This window comes from Trachemys scripta, chromosome 2, assembly GCF_013100865.1.
Source record: "Trachemys scripta elegans isolate TJP31775 chromosome 2, CAS_Tse_1.0, whole genome shotgun sequence".
In the NCBI taxonomy this organism is placed as follows: domain Eukaryota; kingdom Metazoa; phylum Chordata; order Testudines; family Emydidae; genus Trachemys; species Trachemys scripta.
This window is the reverse complement of record NC_048299.1, coordinates 172356441-172375165: the sequence shown is the minus strand read 5'-3', so window position 1 is coordinate 172375165 and position 18725 is coordinate 172356441. Positions and strand designations below refer to the sequence as shown.

At 43.4% G+C, this 18725-nt stretch overlaps 1 protein-coding gene across 8 annotated transcripts in view; it reads right to left on the bottom strand.

Annotated features, from left to right (window-relative positions):
• HIVEP1 (HIVEP zinc finger 1) overlaps positions 1-11276 on the bottom strand; it is a 166707-nt gene extending 155431 nt beyond the window's left edge. Inside the window, exons 1-3 of one of the 8 annotated variants that reach the window (XM_034762310.1) lie at positions 10998-11276; positions 9883-10004; positions 6075-6220 (exon numbers count right to left, since the gene is read on the bottom strand). In XM_034762310.1, the coding sequence (XP_034618201.1) occupies positions 6075-6114 (40 nt within the window). In that variant the 5' untranslated portion in view covers positions 6115-6220; positions 9883-10004; positions 10998-11276. Of the gene's footprint in view, positions 1-6074; positions 6221-8725; positions 8978-9527; positions 9665-9800; positions 9855-9882; positions 10005-10733; positions 10860-10997 lie in introns of those variants that run through there. The other 7 variants (XM_034762312.1, XM_034762311.1, XM_034762318.1 and 4 more) reach the window with 7 other exon arrangements.
• Between the last annotated feature and the right edge of the window lie 7449 nt (positions 11277-18725).

Sequence of the window (18725 nt, the reverse complement as noted above, 5' to 3'; positions counted from 1 at the left end):
CAGGTTAGAGCCCAGGCTCTGTGACCCTGCAAGGTGGGAGGGTCCCAAAGCCAGGGTGTATATGAAGGAATGGAATAAGAGGGGACAGGGACAGAAACCCAGTGAGGGGGATGGAAATACAAATTATAGAGCACACTCCTCTCCAGAACCTGGGATCGAACTAGGATTCCCACATTTCAACACTCCTCTGCTGACAACAAAGAGCTGCGAAGTCCACTGACAAAAGTGTGTCTCATCCACTTTAGTGGCTTGTCCACACAGAGGATAGCAACCTACTAGTGCTACCAGTTACTCAATTAATTCAGGTGATAGAAGTCTGTGCTGTAGTTCTAGAGGTCCCAACCCTATTAATGACTTATGTATGTGAGGGTCAACGTGGTTCAATGTGTCTTTTTCCCATTTTGCTTTTCTAAAAACCTAGGGAATTATATTAAAAGAATGCTAAGGTTGCATAGCCTAGCACTCACAAATTAGAAAGTGTCAGAATTAAGGTTGCATATGCATTCTTTAAATATATTATCTTAGTTTTATCCACAGAATCCCTGCCTCATTCAGAGCACAGGATGGACCATACTCACGGAATGGATAGTTATTAAATATTTCTTTTAATCTTTATCATACAACATGTGGCTCCAGGCCTTGTTTACAGCACATCCTGAACAGAATACAAAATTATTAGTTTCCTCATCAACTTTTCCATGCTGCTCTCACTGTAGAATCTGAGTGCTTCACAAACGAATGAATTTATCTTTACAACAGCCCTGTGAGGCAAAGTGATAGTTATCTCCATTTTATAGATGGGGAACTGAGGCACACAGTGATTAAGAGACTGCCCATCCAAAATTAGACAACACTTTTGACAATTTGAGATATCTAGGACCTGATTTTTCAGATCATTTTTACTACTTCGTGTTCAAATCACAGGTCTAATTGAACAGCTGAAATCGTGAGAGCTCAACACTTTGACCCATGTGTCTCAGCTGAGTTATTTTAATAAATGAGGAACACACAATTAGTGGCCTATTGTGAAAAGTTTGTTTTAAAGAGATTTGCCCAGCATCACATAGAAATTATGTGGCAGAAGTAGCGGTAGAATACAATTCCCCAGGGCAGCATTCAGCTGTCTTACCATGAGATCATCCTCTCTCTTCCGGCAATCCTCTGCATCATATGATACACAACTTCCAGTTCTGCAACAAATGAGGCAGGGGTCCTACAGACAACAGTCTCTTTCACTACACAACTCTGGTTCATTTCATGAGCACCATCAATCCTGTACACTGAGGAAAAAATTATGTGATCACATATTTAAAGACTGTATCACAATGCATATGCACAAGGGGAATGAATTAAGGTTTTAATTCTGGCATTTCCTAACTTTTCAGTATTTCACAACCGTAACGTTCTACTAAAAGTGTTTTTGTATGTAATTACATAGAATATATTGTTTTTGTTAAAGTAGCACTTAGATGACTTGCTCAAGATTGGCCTCACTCTGTTAGATGCTGTATTTACAGATAGTACAAGACAGTCTTTCCCCTCCAAGTATCTTACAATCTAAATAGACAAGACAGACAAAAGTATGGGGGAAAATGAAGCATCGTTACTGTCATGTTACAGAGGAGAAATTGAGACTTAGAGAGATTAAAATGATTTGCCCAGGTCTCTGGTAGACCATGAAACTGAACATCAATTTTCTAAGTCTCAGGCCAGTCTATTAACCACAAGACCATTTTTCCTCCCTAGTTATGTAGAGATTTTTGGAATAGTTTGTACAAAAAAACTACACAAAACAAAGTATGTGTTGTACAGGAGCCCCAACTGTTATAGACTCAATGGACACTTCTATAATTATGTGCAGTCTTCTGGCAAAGCACAACCTTGAGTCCAGAAGTTGACAGTTACCGGTATATTTCTGGCTTCGCCATAGACATGCTATGTGACTTTGAGCAAGTCATTTATCCTCTCTGTGCCTCAGTTTTCTTTGACTTGAGAGACAAGTTAACGTTCCCCTATCTCTGATATTCACGGGTACATCGTACAGGCTTAAATCATTAATTTTTGTGAGGTACCAGCACCCCAGTAATGACACCTCAGAAATGCCTGTAAACAAAGCACTATCTATGCAGCAGTAACAGTAGTAAAAAGCAAGTCAACATTATTTTTAGTTTTTTAAACTGGGGGGAAAAAAAAATCTGATTCTGTAAGTTTTAGGCGCTTGATTCAAACCTACTCTTAGGCTAGGGCTACACTACCCGCCTGAATCGGCGGGTAGAAATCAATCTCTCGGGGATCGAATTATCGTGTCTCGTCGGGACATGACAATCGATCCCCGAATCGACGCTCTTACTCCACCAGTGGAGGTGGGAGTAAGCGCCGTCGACGGGGAGCCGCGGAGGTCGATTTTGCCGCCGTCCTCACAGCGGGGTAAGTCGGCTTCGATACGTCGAATTGAATTTGTGTATCTTAAATCGACCCCCCCCCCCCCGTAGTGAAGACCTGCCCTGAGTCATGCTTTGTAAGCCTGGCACAGCAGCTGATTTACAAAATATATCGAAATGTGTGCCAAAATACTGGTAAGAAAGATCAACCTGTTAATCGGCAATCTACACTGGCACCTTTCATTACTGAAAAATAGTTTCTAATTTTAACCATACTGAAAGAACCCTCTACTTTCATTACTTAACAGAACACTTGTTCGACTCCGTTGAAGTCAGTGGAAGAACAGATCCAGCTTTCCAATAAACTTCTGTTCACTGTTTAGATTACAGTAGAACCTATCTTAATTTCACATTATGTTCAGATTTTCTTAGCAGACACAAAAATGTTAAAAGCCTAACAGGGCTGTTAAGCTTTAGAGACTGAACAATCATCTGCTTCAAGTGGAAAATATTTAATGGTGAAGGGAAAATACAAGAAATAACTAAAATTCATACTCTTAAAATAGAATTTTAAAGAAGCTGGCCCATAGTTTTGGAACCAAATTGTGCTCTACCATCTTTTTGTTCCGTGTTTATACACCTTCTAGTTCAACGGGGGCCTAGTCCATGACTGGCACTCTTAGGCACTACCAGAATACAAATAATAAACAACCAGCTTTAATTACAAAACAAAACAAACACCTCACTATTGTGACATTCAATAAATATCCAAGAAAGCAAAAGCAGGAAAGTGAGCGTTTTGCTCTATATCCTCACAGCCATTTGACAACAAATACCAAGTGTAATCAACCCTGCTAAGAGTGAGTCTCTAATGTAATTGCACTTCTGGGAATATATTAGTGAGAAATGTTTGTTATATTTGTGGAACATCTGGCTAATCTGGTCTGTCCCATGAAAATAGACAGGGTAGCTGCATAGAGTGGTCCCTTCACTGGTCAATTAACCAATTCTTCCCTTTATAATTCTGTTGTATTAAGTAAGATATGTATAGTATTCAAAAGATGAAAAGGAAGAAATAGGTAAGAAACTGTAACCTTTAAGATGCTTAGGAAATGAAGTATAATACCTAATGATTTTAATCTTTGTGCCTACCTACTGGAGAAAACAATGTGTTTTCTTCTTGTTTTTCCTTAGTTGATGTTTCTTAGTTAGAGGCATGATATCGCATCAGACTACTCATAAGACTAGAAAAGTGTAGACAACTTCTGTTTATGAATTGTTCCTCTAGTTTAACCTATAGGTAGAGTAGACTGATAGCTTTAACCTGGGCATGCATTTGGATTTTATGTTTGGAACTACTGAATATTTTTGGTAGTATAATTATCCTGTCATTCTGAGACCTGAGAACATGCAACTTGTCTCAGACTTTAGTCAATCATCGCCAAGGCTGGAGTTAACAGCTTCAAGTTAAACAGTCAAGAGCCTAGGTTTGAAAATATCTTTGAGACCTTTTGCCAAAACAGTCAATATGGCACTAAAAAATTTTCACCACATTAGGATATATTCAACACAGCCATAAAGAAATGAGAAAATTAATGCTGTGAAAAAAAATTATACAAAGCAGGCATATGCAATGTGTTCCACTGGGACTGTTCCGATTTAATAGATTCATGCTCGTTCACCCATTCGGCATAAAAAAAATCTTTTGTCAGTATTGTATAATCATGAAAGCAAGTGACCAGATGATCTTATTCTCACATAATTATTTGTGAAATAATGTTTCCAATGTCCTGTCTTCTTGCTAAATTTTCTTACCTCTGTAAAAGTCAGATTAGTACAGCACTATATAAATAGACAGTGAAAAAGCAACAAAAAACAACCACCTCAATGCCCGTAAAATGAAAGAAACCTGTGCTTCACCACAGAATACTTTAGGGACACAACTAGTCTGCAAGTGGTAGTCAAATGTCTTTACTTAAAACACTGAGTAAACGAAATTCACCTCACCTGAAGAAAAAGCCATATTTCACTGGATATCTTATCTCTGGATTTAATATCAACAGATGCTATTTCATTCTCTCAAACCATGCAATAATCAACCAACTTTTAAAACACAAGAACATATTAAAACAACTATTTAAAGCTTTATCCCATACTATGAAAAGTCTAGTATTAACAAAAAGGAGATTATTTTCAAGGCTTTAAGAGGCAAAAGAAATGTTAAATTCTTGGTCATGGTTGCTCACTCTCCAAAGTGGCTTGGGATGTAAGTGCAATAGACATAGCACATTTGGAGAACAAATAGTGTTAGGGGATGTTTAATAGTGACTCCTATAAGGAGGTCTGAAGTTAAAGCTTTCAGATAGCTTCTGAAGTTCAAATAGAGTACATAAAACTTGCAATAGGGAAGGGAGAAGTCAGGTAGGTCCATTCATTAGGCGTGGGGAGAGATGATAAAACTATTGCTACCGGTGATTTTAAGATGCTGACAATCTACCTACCAAATGAAGTACATGATGCCCTCCCTAAAATACAGTAAAGATTTCCTAACCTTATTCTGTTAAAAAATTATGCTTTTGTTGAAATTGAAAATATTCATTGAGTTTCATCTTAGACTCCATAAATTTCTTCTTTTGGCAAAAGAATTGAATCAATCGCCATAACTTATTACATCATACATATATGTTTGATTCATTTAGAAGTTCTACTTGTTAAAAGAGACACTGTAAACAGTCTCTACAATTAAAATATGTAATATTTCTACTTTATAAAATTCCAGTAAAAACAACTATTTTAAGCAGAGATTTCCTGCAATGTTTGCAAACAGTGACAAAGCAACACTAAACCTGAAAAGTGAAACTGACTAAACAAAAGTGAAACTGACTAAATTTGCTTCATTATTTAAAATGAGAGAAATGGAAAAAATACAAATAATGAAAAGTAAACTGATTTTTAAAATTCCTTAATTTCTATAACCTAAGATGATAATAAATATAGGTACTATATATATGAAGTTTATAGCCTCTCTAATCAATTTTAACTATAACAAAAAGTCCTTAAGGAAAGCGTGTAAAAAATCCTTTTACAAATTTGGGCTTACTCTATACCTAGATTTTCCTTCTAGAGGTTCTTTGCTTAATTTAATGAAAGACTCACTTAATTGTAGAAGACTAGAAACTCTGATGATAACGCTAGTGTGCACAGCACTGAATTGGCGGGAGAAGCTCTCCCACGGACATAGCTACCACCACTGGTTTTATTATGTCAACAGTCAGCATAACGCAGCTACACAAGCACTCTTACAGCAGCACAGCTGTATCAGTAAAGCTGTGCCTCTGTAAGCTTGTAAGTGTAGACAAGGCCTTTGACTGTAAACTCTTTGTGGCAAGAAACCATGTCTTCCTCTGTGTTTGCAAAGTTCCTAGTCTATATTGGGCATTTCTGCAATCTGTAGAACGGCCACGTACTGTCCATGCACAAAATAAACAAAATACAAGAACTGAAAAAGTGCTCTCCCACCCTCTCTCTAAATTGTCTCTATTACAGTAATCTTAGACATTACATCTAACACTAGCGTGGAAAATATTTTTCAGATAGAAACTTTGTTTTTCAAGGTGTGTTCCTTTAATTTTCCATTTGAAATTGTTCCCAAGTTTCCTGGAAATTTTGCTTTCTTAGGTAGGAGCTTCTTACCTCTCAGATTTCTGGGATGTATCTGTTTTGTCCGAGGCATTTTGCTCTAATCAGAGGCCACTTTCTCCTCTCCAAAATAGCAAGTAGAGCAAGCAGAGGAAAGGGAGCTCCATAAATCTTGCCAAAGGGGTCAATTAATCCATGTGCTAAAAAAAGGGGGAGAAAAAAGTTTTTTTTAAGAGACATATAGTGTTAATATGAAAACAGATATATCCTCTCTACCCTCTTTTTACCCTAAAGCTGCTATACAAATTAATAAAGCATAGTTAATAATCCTTTGTACCTGTATAGCATCTTTCATCCCAAGAAACTCAAACTTTCTTTTATCACTATTGTTAGCAAAAACAGATTTCCAGGGTTACAAAGGAGGTCATCGATAGACTAAGAAATAAAGCACTGCTTGTACCATTTCCCAGTTTCTTCTCTAACTTCCAAAAACATGCACTTTTCCCCACAAAAATACTCAACCTCAGGCTTTGAGATCTTGACCCATGGTGAAAGGAAGTTAACAGAAATATGTACTAAAATATGTACTAGAGATCCTCTCATGTGCACTTCCCATTCCTTCCCCTCCATGACACTAGGCATCTGCAAGAGCCTGCAGTTGTGACAAAATCAGGAGAAATTTTGCTGGTGGCTTCATTGCAACATTTCTTTGTAACATGGAAAACAAAATCAGGCCCCAATCTTGCATGCGGATAGACTCCTGAACCAACTTGAAGCAAATCAATAGGGCTCTGGATGGATCTAGCTGTCCACCCACCCAGAAGCTGCTGCAACATCAGGGCCTAAGTGTATAAGGCCAATATCTGAAACAGACCAAGGTAAAGTGACACTCTTCTAATATTCTTCAACTAAGTTTTCCATATATTTGAAGGGACACAAATAAGTATTTTAGTCACAAGAGCTAGATTCCCTCCCACCCCACAAGTTCTACAAAGCTTAATACACGGAAATGTTCTCATGATTTTTTATTTGTATTTAAACAGTATTTTGCTTGGATTTAAACCGCTCTGCAGTGTTTACAACACTAAAACTCCTGCTCCTGTATGAGACCTGCTTATTGAAATTGACCAGTAAACTTCCACTATCCAAGCTAAACAGAATGAAAAGATAATACATATAAATATAGCGTTAATTTTAAAATGTAACGTCTACGGTACTAACACCACCACAGGTAAGGATTTTTTAATTACTTGACATTGCGCCTTTAATTGGACTAGGTAGCAAGTGAAACTGCTTGAGCGGGAAAGGGGAGATAAAGACCATCCTCACACACCTTATCTTCAAGGTGTAACAAAGATATTGTATTTTGTTTCCAATTCTTTGTTTGTAAAAGGACATCATAAACCTGAAATAATTTAAGTCAATTAAAAAGTGTATATGTTTCAGTTACTACACCTGCCCCTGAAGCTTATAGATTGTTTTGTATTTACAATGACATTTCTATTAATTGTAAATGTTTCTCTCTTATCTGTTGTTGTGTGAAAGACTCAAACAAAAGAGGGAACTGACTACACAAATGAAAACTGGAAAATAGATTTTTTCACTAATTTCTTTCAGTTATAATAATAAATTATGTTAAAAAAATCCCACGCAGTTGTGTGATGTTTAAGTCGCTCATCCTTTAAAAGATCTTTGATATAATTATGAATACATTATAAATGAAATTTAACATCAAAATGTTCAAGTTTTGGTGACTGAAGGTAGGCACCTACATCTGTAGCCAAATTTTAAAAGGTGCTGAGCATCTCTGAATCCGGATGATAATAATAAACTCCAGTGAGAGCTACGGGTAATCACCTGGCACCTTTGGAAAAAGATATACCGCTTAAGTGCTTAAAGTTAAGCATCCAAGTAAGTTTCAAAATGTTGACATATCTTTGAACAGGGCTTCTTAGAACATTTCCTAGAGTTTAGTTGCAACACAAGTGACATTACATAATATTTAAAACTGTATACTTCAGTTGCCCACCAGCAATAAAATAATAAGATTTTTTTGTTGGGGGGTGGAGGAGACGGGAAATCAGGCGGTAGCAAGGGTACAGGTAGAAATCTTTTAAAAGCTAAAGAAATCTGAAATCTCCTTTTTCCGCCTCAGTTATCTGTCCTAAAAACATGGCCATATCATGATCACCAGCAAAGCGGGTTAGAGGCAAGGATTAAAAAAAAAGAAGAAAGATTAAAATAAAACCCAGAGAGGAAAGCACGAAATGATGAGCAGTGTGAACACAAGTTGCAAAGAGGAAAAACATGAATGAATAAAGAAGGAGGAGCCTGGGAAAACCCCTCTGCAACGCTGCACCGAACAAAGCGCTGCACACATCCATCCACATGCCAGGAAGGGGGAGAGCGACCGGGACCGACCCGGGGAAGAGGCGTGGGGGGGACAAGGAAACAGATAGGAAGGGCTGGGGGAGGGGGGAACCACCGGGATGCCTGCCTACTCCCTGCCACAACCCAGCAAAGCCTGCCCGGGGGCGCCTCACACACACAGCCCGGCTGGGAAACAAACACACGCGGCTGGAATAGGAGTAAAGGCGGGTTTCGCACAAACCGCAGCCCCCCGGCAGGGAGATGGGGGTGGGGGAAGACGGCAGCTGGAGCCTGGCCTGCTGGTCCCTGCCTCCCGCCCGCCCCGATCTCCCTACCGTGGCGTGTCTGGGAGCCGCCGCGGCTCGCACGGGGCTCAGACAGGCGGAGGGGGCGGCTCCCCGGGCCGCGCCGGGCGCATGGGACCAGCTCTGGGGCTTCACCGCAGCGCCAGACTGTGCCCCCGCTGCCGGCCTGCTCCGGGGGGCGGCTGGAGCCGGCCCTGCTGCCGCTGCTGATGGCGGCGGCTCCGGAGTAAGGGGGCACCAGCGGCGGAGGCAGCAGCTAGGAAACACGGCGCCTGGGAGCCTCCTTCACTTGACAACCTCGGACAAACATAACCCGGGGCTGGCCCCCTCCCCCGCCTGAGCAGCCGTGCAAAACGCCCCCAGCCCGCCCAGCTGTGCCGCCTCCCAGCCCCCCAACACTCCAGCATCTGTACCGCCCCAAACACCCCCCAACACCCACCGCTCCAGCATCTGTACCGCCCCAAACACCCCCCGCACCGAGCTCCCCCAAACCCCCTGCCCCTCCAACACCCACCGCTCCAGCATCTGTATCACCCCAAACACCCCCCGCACCGAGCCCCCACCGCTCCAGCATCTGTACCGCCCCAAACACCCCCTGCCCTCCACCCCCCAACATACACCGCTCCAGCAGCTGTACCGCCCCGAGACCCCCCCAAACCCCGCCCCTCCAACACCCACCGCTCCAGTATCCGTGCCGCCCGAGCCCCCAAACCAGCCCCGGCCCCCGCCTCCATCGTGCCGCCCCCAAACAGCCCCGGCCCGCCCAAAGACCCACCGCTCCAGCATCGGTGACGCCCCCAGCCCCCGCCCGCACTGCGCCCCCCGCACCCACCCAGGCCCCAGCAGGGCGCCCCCGCTGGGCGCTGTCTGTCTGTCTGACACTAGTCCCGCCCCGGCGCGCAGGCAGCAGCGGGGGATGCTCCATGCACGGGGCGGGCTGGGCAGAGCCGCTCATGACCCGGGCAGGGGCCAGCGGGCCGGGCTGCAGGGGGAAGGCGTCCCTGGGGCCGGGCTGTGGGGAGGGGGCAGCGGGTAGGCGGGCCCCGCTGGGCCAGGCGGGCCGCTGGCGGCGCAGCCATTGGGGGCTCCCCGGCCGGTCACTCACGGGGCTAGCTGGGGGGCGTGCAGCGGCGGCGGCAGCTCCGGGTCTGCGGGGAGGAGAGCTGGGGGGGGAGGGGGTGTTTTACCTTCTCTCACTTTCTATTGCAGGAAGCGGCCCGGTCCAGTGACGTCATCGGGTCTCCCGGTCCCGCCCTCTTCCCCGTCTGCATGGGAGGGGGAGGGGTCACTGAGGGGGTTTCCTCACAGGCTGGTGGGAAGGGACAGAAGTGAAACTAGATACGCACCAGGCTAACATTAAAAAAAAAAAAAAACCCAGCCAGCAAGGATTCCCTCTCCCCCAGCCCATCCACACTGCCCCCCACCATCCCTACCCTGGAAACGTGACATCGTGCCAAAGTGCCCAGTGCCACACTGGGCCTGGAAGTGCCATGTCACATAAAGCCATGTTAACAGAATAAATAGACTGCCCAGCACTACAATGGAGCCAGGCAGCATTGTGTCAAACACAGCGTCACTGCGCCAGACTTCACAAAAGTGTGTCAGACTTTTGGGAGCGCGTTAGATGATGTAGCACCATGCCAGTCCATGCAACACCATGTTAGAACATGTCAGATGGTGCAGCACCATGTGACGTTGGATCAGTAGTTGTGACATAACATCGTATTTGGTTAATTGGTAGCACTGGAGACATTTTCAGCCATGAAGCAGTTAATCCCAAACAGCAGCAGCAACCGCAAGCAGCTGTTAAAGTCTTATTAAAGAGAATTCTATTTTTCCTAGGAGACATGACCAGAAAGTCAGGACTTGATTAAGAATCTAAAGAAAAGTTATTACAAAGCTATTTGCATTCTCACACCCCAACATGAGGGGCTGCTGTTACAATGCAATGAAGTGGGCACGCAGGTGTGTGTCGCACTCCCCCCTACAGCGGCCCATCCCTCCAGCACAGACACAGAGAAGACACACAAATACGCACACACACTCCCATGTATGCACATAACTGGGGCTGCTGCTGACGCGGAGATCCCGGAGGTTCCTCCTAGCTGCCACTGGCAGGTCACACATGCTGTGTCCTCCTTCCTCTGCTCTCTCTGGGTTTTCCCGTTCGCTAGCAGCTACGTTTCATCCCCTCCTCCTTCCCATTGCAACATACCAATAAAACCTCCCCATGCTGAGGACAGCCGACCATCCAACCCTCCCCATACAGTTTTCCCCAACGAGATTAAAAGAAACAACTCACCCAATGTCCAAACTCTTTGCACATTCTTTCCAAGTTAACTTTTAAAATAAAGCGACAAAAGCTGAAAGCAAAAAATCACCTCTGCTGGAAGTGGGCGTGAGAGGAAATAACGAGGAGGAGGCGCCTAATGCTCTGCCGCTGCTCCCCTTTTTTGGCCCTTGCCTAGGGTTTTGCTGTTCTAGCTGTACTGCGCTGATTGGTTTACTACATCAGCTGTTTATATAGATTTTGCGTGTGGGTCATCTTGAATGGGGAAGATTTGTGGTGAGGGATTCCTCCTCCTCTTGTTGCAGGGAAGTAAAGGGGGTGGTGGATCGCTGGTTAAAAAAACAAACAAAAAAAAACCCCTTGCCTTTTGTTAAAAAGCAGACAGCTTTTTTATTATTATTTTAAATGCATTATCCTAACACCTGGATATTTGACGTTTCTGTTGCCACTGGAGTTTTACACGAGATTCTCCTTTATATTCCATTTGGATCCAGCCCATTTTTTTAACAGAACAAACCTAATTAACTGACCTCCCATTAAGTCTATCTTATATTGCCTCATTGTTTACTTGTGCTTCCTCAGCTATCTATCTAGATCCATCTGTTGTCTCTTGTCTTATACTTAGACTCTCTGGGGCAGGAGCTGCCTTTGTGCTATAAATTTGTACAGTGTCATCAACACAGGATTCCAGTCCGTGGTTGGGGCTCTCCCTCTATGGTACTTATATAGCCTCTATTACCATAGTATCTGAACACCTCAATTTTTTAAAGGTATATATATCATCACAACATCCCTGCAAAGCTGGGAAGTATTATTATCCTCATTTTATAAAGGGAGAACTGAGGCAGTGATACAGAGTGACTTGTCCAACAACACACACAGAGTTAAACCCAGGTCTCATGAGTCTCAGGCTAGCACCCTAACCATTGGACCAGTCTTCCTCTCTAGGACTCTGGGGTGCTACTGGAATACAAATAATATCACACTCCTGACAGCAATGTGTGACATACAATGCACACTTACTTAAATTCACTACCATTGAGAAAAAGATGGGAATGTTTTGGGGTTATAGTTTGCAAGATCATCACTTCGGCATCCATAGGTATGCATACACTTAAACCACTGCAGCAGACACTACCTGCACTGATAGGAAAACCCCTTCTGCATCTCTCACAGGTGTAAAAAAATCCACCTCCCTGAGAGAGAATTCTTCAGTTAACTTTGCACTGTCTGCAAGGTTGGCATAGCTACATTTCCCAAGGTTATGGATTTTTCACACTCCTGAGAGATGTAGCTATGGCAATGTAAGTTCCCAGAGTAGACCAGCCCCATGTCTATGGGTGAAGCAGTGTTGTCAACCTACATCAGTCTGAATGAGGAGCTCTTGAAAAGCCCACTTTCCCACGGTGAATATAAAACTTTCTTGGTGACAGCAGGCATTAATGCATCAGTAACTGAAGAATTTAAGCTTTTATGGAAAAAAATGTTTCTCATCCTTAGGGTGAAAGTATTATTTTTCAAATGTGAACCAATGAAGTGCTACATTCCAGAGTCTGCAGACAGACAGTTCTATTGTCTCTGTTGTGCTCATAATTTCCCAAGCAGCAGAATGAAACTGACAACTGGGAATACACCCAGAGAATAGACATAAGGATTACAAGAATAGTGTCATTTTCACATTGTTATTTGTTGAATCAATAGCAGCAGAAGCAATGGAATATTTACAAGGCAGGAGAAGACTAAAGTAGCAGACATCCCACCTTCCAACCTACCAGCCCTTCTGCAACTTGGAGGCTGGGGTGAGACTTGAAAGTTATCAGATACCTACAATTAGATGTTGATTTTAAAATGGAGCCTTCAAGCAGTGTCTAGGGGCAGCACCATGACAGGAATCCAAGTATACTTCCAGCAGAAAGGGGTGAAGCAAGCTTCTTAGCAGGGATTTGCCTCTAGATCTTGCTAGTGAGGTCCTTTCACATCTGTCTCTGGCTACTAAATTTAATCCTCTAGATAATAGGGGGTAGTATCATCCACTGGATATGGCACAGGCCTGAAAAGAAATCAGGAAATCTAGATTCTATTCCTTATTCTGTTATTGATATGATGTGTGATCTTGGGCAAGTCATTTAATCTCTTTTGGCCATGATTTTTCCATCAGTAAAATGGAAATAATATGCATATCCACCTATGTAAAGCACTTGGAGATGTCTGGATGAAAAGTGCAATGGAGTATTATTAGTAGCAGGTGTCTGGTAATCTTTTCATGCCCTGTGCATGAGGAGATTTCAAAAAATAATCAGTGAGATTTTAAATGTCTCATTGAAACACACTGCAAAATCCTTCTCACAAAAGTAAGATACTTTAAAAACTGCATCTAAAATAAATCCCATGTACATGAGAGAGTCACTCTTCAAATAAGTGAGTGGGGGGAAGGGCTATTAAAGCATATTTTACTTTTGACTGTATTGCAATTTCAAAAAGGGACTAATTTTTAAAATTTCAATATCTTCCCTCTTTAGTTATACAAAGAGCATCCATACTTGGCAACAGGTGATATTGTATAAAGGTGCTTATATATAATTACTAATTATTATTATTTATACTACTATAGCACCTACAAGTCCTAGTCCTGGAACAGGAGCTCTTTGTACTACTCCTGAATCTACCACACAGGTACATAGAAAGTTCAGAAGTGGGAGAGGCCAGGATACAGCAAAGAACTTTAAATAATTCAGCATTTACCACACCATGGTATTTGATTTTACCACATTTCTTACTAACTATGGAAACTGTTGTGGCAAATCTAACTACCCTGGGCAGCAAATATTGATATTGTTTATATTGTCCACAATGATATATGTATTAGGCAAGCTTAGATTTATATTTCTCTCACAGACTTTAGTCACTCAAGGAGACATACTAGTGCTGACCCCTTGAATAGAACAGTCTCACTGGAGGAATGGGGTCTTAGGCTTGGTCTACACTACCCGCCCCAATTCGAACTAAGGTACGCAACTTCAGCTACGTGAATAACGTAGCTGAAGTCGAAGTACCTTAGTTCGAACTTACCTTGGTCCACACGCGGCAGGCAGGCTCCCCCGTCGACTCCGCGGTACTCCTCTCGCCGAGCTGGAGTACCGCAGTCGACGGCAAGCACTTCCGGGTTCGACTTATCGCGTCCAGACTAGACGCGATAAGTCGAACCCAGAACTTCGATTTCCAGCCGTCGAACTAGCTGGTAAGTGTAGCCAAGGCCTCAGGCTTGGTCTATATTGCACAGATAGGTCGACATAAGGCAGCTTATGTTGACCTAATTATGTCAGCCTTGGCCCACCGATGTAATTGCCCTACCAAAGCAACATCATAGCTCCACCTCCACCAGAGGCATAGGGCTTATGTCAGTGCAATTAGGGCAACATAGTGTCTCTGCAGACACTGCTACTTACATCAGCTGTTGGATGTCTTGTCAATTTCAGGGCTTCATGCTGGAGCCCTGAAATTGACAAGAAAGCCGGGCAGCTAGAGCCTGGCTACCCCCAGCTCCCCACTCCCAGCTGGCTGCCCCCATCCAGCTCCCTGTTCAGGGAGGTGAGAAGCCCAGGGGGACAGCTGAACTCCGTGTGGGGAGCTGCACGGATCTGAGAGCCCTGGCTCTCAGCCCACAACACTGCCCCTCTTCAGTCAGTGGAAGCACTCCTGGTGAGGACGCGCACCAATCAGAAGAAGGGCAGAGTGGACATCAGCCACCGCAGTAATTACTGTGTTGGCTGTAAATTAACCTAACGTAGGTAGATTTAAGTCTGTAGTGTAGACATACACTAGGCAGATGTGGAATAAACCAGAATATAATATAGTGATATGTCATTATACCTTAAATCAGTAACTGACTGTTAACCAGACACTACCCCAGAGATTCAATTAACCCTTCAAACACTGAAGATCCATTAAGTCCTTGATACCACAGTAATCACCATATATTATCCAAGTGTCTAACATGAGTACACTTGTTCTTCATGTTTTGCACTGAACGACTATTACAGTGAGTGTATTGTTTTCAGTACTCTGCCCCATCCCTACAAGAGTTTCAGTACCTACTTCTATGTTCGCTCATTCCTAAGCAAATGAAAGCAACTGGCAATAATAGTTACAAACTCAAGGATGACAGGAGAGGTCCCGGAAGACCGAAGAACGGATAACGTAGTGCCCATTTTTAAAAAGGGGGGAAAGGAGGAGCCAAGAAATTACACACCAGTCAGCCTGATTTTGATACCTGGGAAGCTGCTAAAGCAATGTATAAAACATTCAATTTGCGAATACCTGGAGGATGAAGGGGTAAATTACTAACAGCCAGCATGGATTTACCAAGAACAAATCATGCCAACCCAGCTTGATTTCCTTCTTTGACAGGGTAACTGATTTGGAGGATGGGGGAATGCAATGGACATAAAATACCTTGACTTCAGCAAGGCTTTTGACACAGATCCACAGGACATTCTGATAAGTAAGCTGGAGAATTGCGGGTTCAACGGAACTACCATTAAGTGGATACATTATTGCGTAAACAACCACAAACAAAGAGTAACTATTAATGGAATGAGGTCAGAGTGGAGAGAGGTCTCAAGTGGGGTTCCACAGGGATCTGTTCTAGGTCTTGTGTTGTTTAACATCTTTACTAATGATCTGGATGTAGAAATAGAGAGAGTATACTGATCAAATTTGCAGATGACACAAAGCTAGGGAACGCTGCAAACACTTTGGAGGATAGAACTAAAATTCAGAGGGATCTTGACAAATTGTAGAAATGGGTTATAAACAACAAAATGAAATTCAACAAAGACAAAAGTAAGGTGGTACACTTAGAGAAGAAAAAACAAATATACAAATACAGAATGGGGGGAAACTGGCTTGGCAGCAGCACTGCTGAAGATCTCGGAGCTATACAATAAAAAGCAAATGCAATTTTAGGTTGTATTAACAGAGACATAGCATGCAAGTCATGGGAGACGATAGTGCCACTCTACTTGGTGCTGGTTAGGCCTCAGCTGGATTACTGTGTCCAATTTTGGTTACCAATGTATAGAAAGGACATAGAGGCGAGCGACAAAGATGATCAAAGGGACGGAATGCAGCCATACGAGCAAAGGCTGAAGGAACTGAGTATATTTAATTTGAAAAAGAGGAGATCAAGTGGGGGACATGATAGCAGTCTTCAAACAATTGAAAGGCTGCCATAAAAAAGATGGAGAAAAGTTGTTCTCTGCAGGACAAGAAGCAATGGGTTCAAACTCATCAGCAATCCCTTGATTTGAGGATGATCTCTACCAAAGGTTTACATATGAGTCCTGAGATGACTCAGGAGTCTGATCCTGGAACCACAGATGTACCCACACTGGGTGCAGGCATTTTCTGGTGGGTCAGCTGCCTGATGGGAGCAAGTTCTTTCTTTTTCCTTCCTGCTCGCTCTTCAGCTTCGAGGGCAAGGTGCTTCTCCTTGAAGCAGGTCACTGCCTGATGGAGGATTTGGCGCTATTGAGGTCAGGTGGTGGCTTGCTCCTCCCAGCTTGTGATGTCCACATCAGTTTTCTTCAGATACGCTTTCAGTGTGTCTTTGTAGCATTTCCTCTGACCACCATGGGATCTCTGACCATGGGGGGGGTTAGAGTAGAGGGCTTGTTTTGGGAGGCAAGAGTCTGGCATCCGCACACAATGTCCAGCCCAGAGGAGTTGGAGCATAAGGACCATTGCTTCAATGCTGATGACATTGGCTTTAGTAAGGATGCTGGTGTTAGTGCCGCAATCTTCCCACTTGATGTGAAGGATCTTCCGGAGGCATCGCTGGAGTCTGGAGGTACCTTTCCAGACTCTTGAGATGCTATCGATAGGTCACCCAGGTTTCACATCTATTAAGGAGTGTAGGAATAACAATTGTCTTATAAACCTGAATCTTGGTGTCTTTCCGTAGGTCGTGGCCCATGAAAATGCATCAGAGCAATTTCCCAAAGGAGGCACATGTGCACTGGATCCTGTGCTGGATTTCACTGTCGATTTTTGCATTTTGAGAGAGTTGGCTATCAAGGTAGCAGAAGTGCTCAACTGTCTCCAAAGTCTGGCCCTCGATGGTGATTTGTGGTGGATCATGTGCAAGGCCTGAAGCAGACTGATGGAGCACTTTAGATATATTGAATATATATAATATTGAAGACTCTCAATATTAAATGAGAGTCCTAGGCTTTGATAAGCTTGTGCAAAAAACTCCAGTATGGACTGAAGGTCGTTCTTGGTGTGCAAGAGGATGGCACAGTCATCAGCATACTGAAGATCAGTAATGGATGCCCTGAGGACTTTAGACTTAGAGCGGAGACGTTGAACATGAAAAAGCCGCCCATCCATTCTGTATTGAATGTCAACTCCAGTGGGGAGGTGGTCTTTAATGAGGACCAAAATGAGTGCTAAATAGATGGAGAACAGAGTTGGGGCAATAACACATCCTTGCTTAACCCCAGTTCTGATGATGAAAGGGTCCGTCTCTGGCCATTACAGAGAATGCTGGCAGTCATCTGATCATGAAGAAGCCTTAGGACCATAATAAATTTTGGAGGACAGCCAAAAGTCAAAGGCCTTTGTCAAATCAATGCAGGCCATGTACAGGTCCTGATTTTGCTCCTGAGACTTTTCCTGGATTTGTTGGGTAACAAAAGGGTTCAAACTACAGCATAGAAGATTTGGATTAAATCTCAGGAAAATCTTCCTAAATGTAGGAACAGTAGGACAATGGAACAAACTGCCTAGGGAGGTTGTGGAAGCTTCTCCACTGGAGGTTTTCAAAGAGAGGCTGGGTAGCCATCCATCTTAGATGGTTTAGACACAACCAATCCTGCATCTTGGCAGGGGGTTAGACTAGATGGCACTTGTAGTCCCTTCTAACCCTGTGATTCTATGAGCACCCATCCGGCAACAACCACACAGAGAGACCGAGCACTTCATACTCTGGCCCCAACTCTGTCTGCCACTGCAGCCCATTTATGCTGCTTCAGGAATGTAAAAAAAAAAAGAAAACAGTCCCGTGCAAAGAGGTTTTTCTGCTGATATAGCACTGGCAGAGCAGTACTACGCCATCCCCACTTGCAGCTCCTGGCACAGGAGCCAGACAGGACATAAAGGGGGTTGTAATGCTCCCCATTTTTGCAAGAGAACAGCCCACCAGAAGCTGTAACAACTCACTGCAGCCCTCGTGGTTCCTCAAAGTTACACCCAGGGCCAGGCAGATCCCCAGCAGGGCTCAGAATCCTGAAGGCATAAAGAAGGCATAAACACCTTAAAGTAGGCAAATCCACTATTTATTTCCCCTACTCCCAGCAGCAAGGACGAGCCTGCTAAGCAGCTTCTCCTAAAAAGCACAGTTAAAAATTGGCACCTCCCTTTCCACCTGCTTTTTGCTCCTGCCTCTGCTCCATCTCTCTGACAACACATATTGAGGGTTACACACAAATTACTATCCCCACCAGCATGATATCCTGATATAGCCTTCTTCCCGCTCCTGGTTACCAGCCTGAGGGGATAATCAGAAATCAATTCACCACCTTAAAGTCTTAACTCAGCCCTACTATCCTCCAACCATAAAACTCTCCCTTCTAGCAAGCATGCAAAACCTTAAAAAATAAGTCCAGGTAACATTGTGACTCTAAGCCCATATCAGCATAACTTATGTCGCTCAGGCAGTGAATAAATCATCCCCCTGAG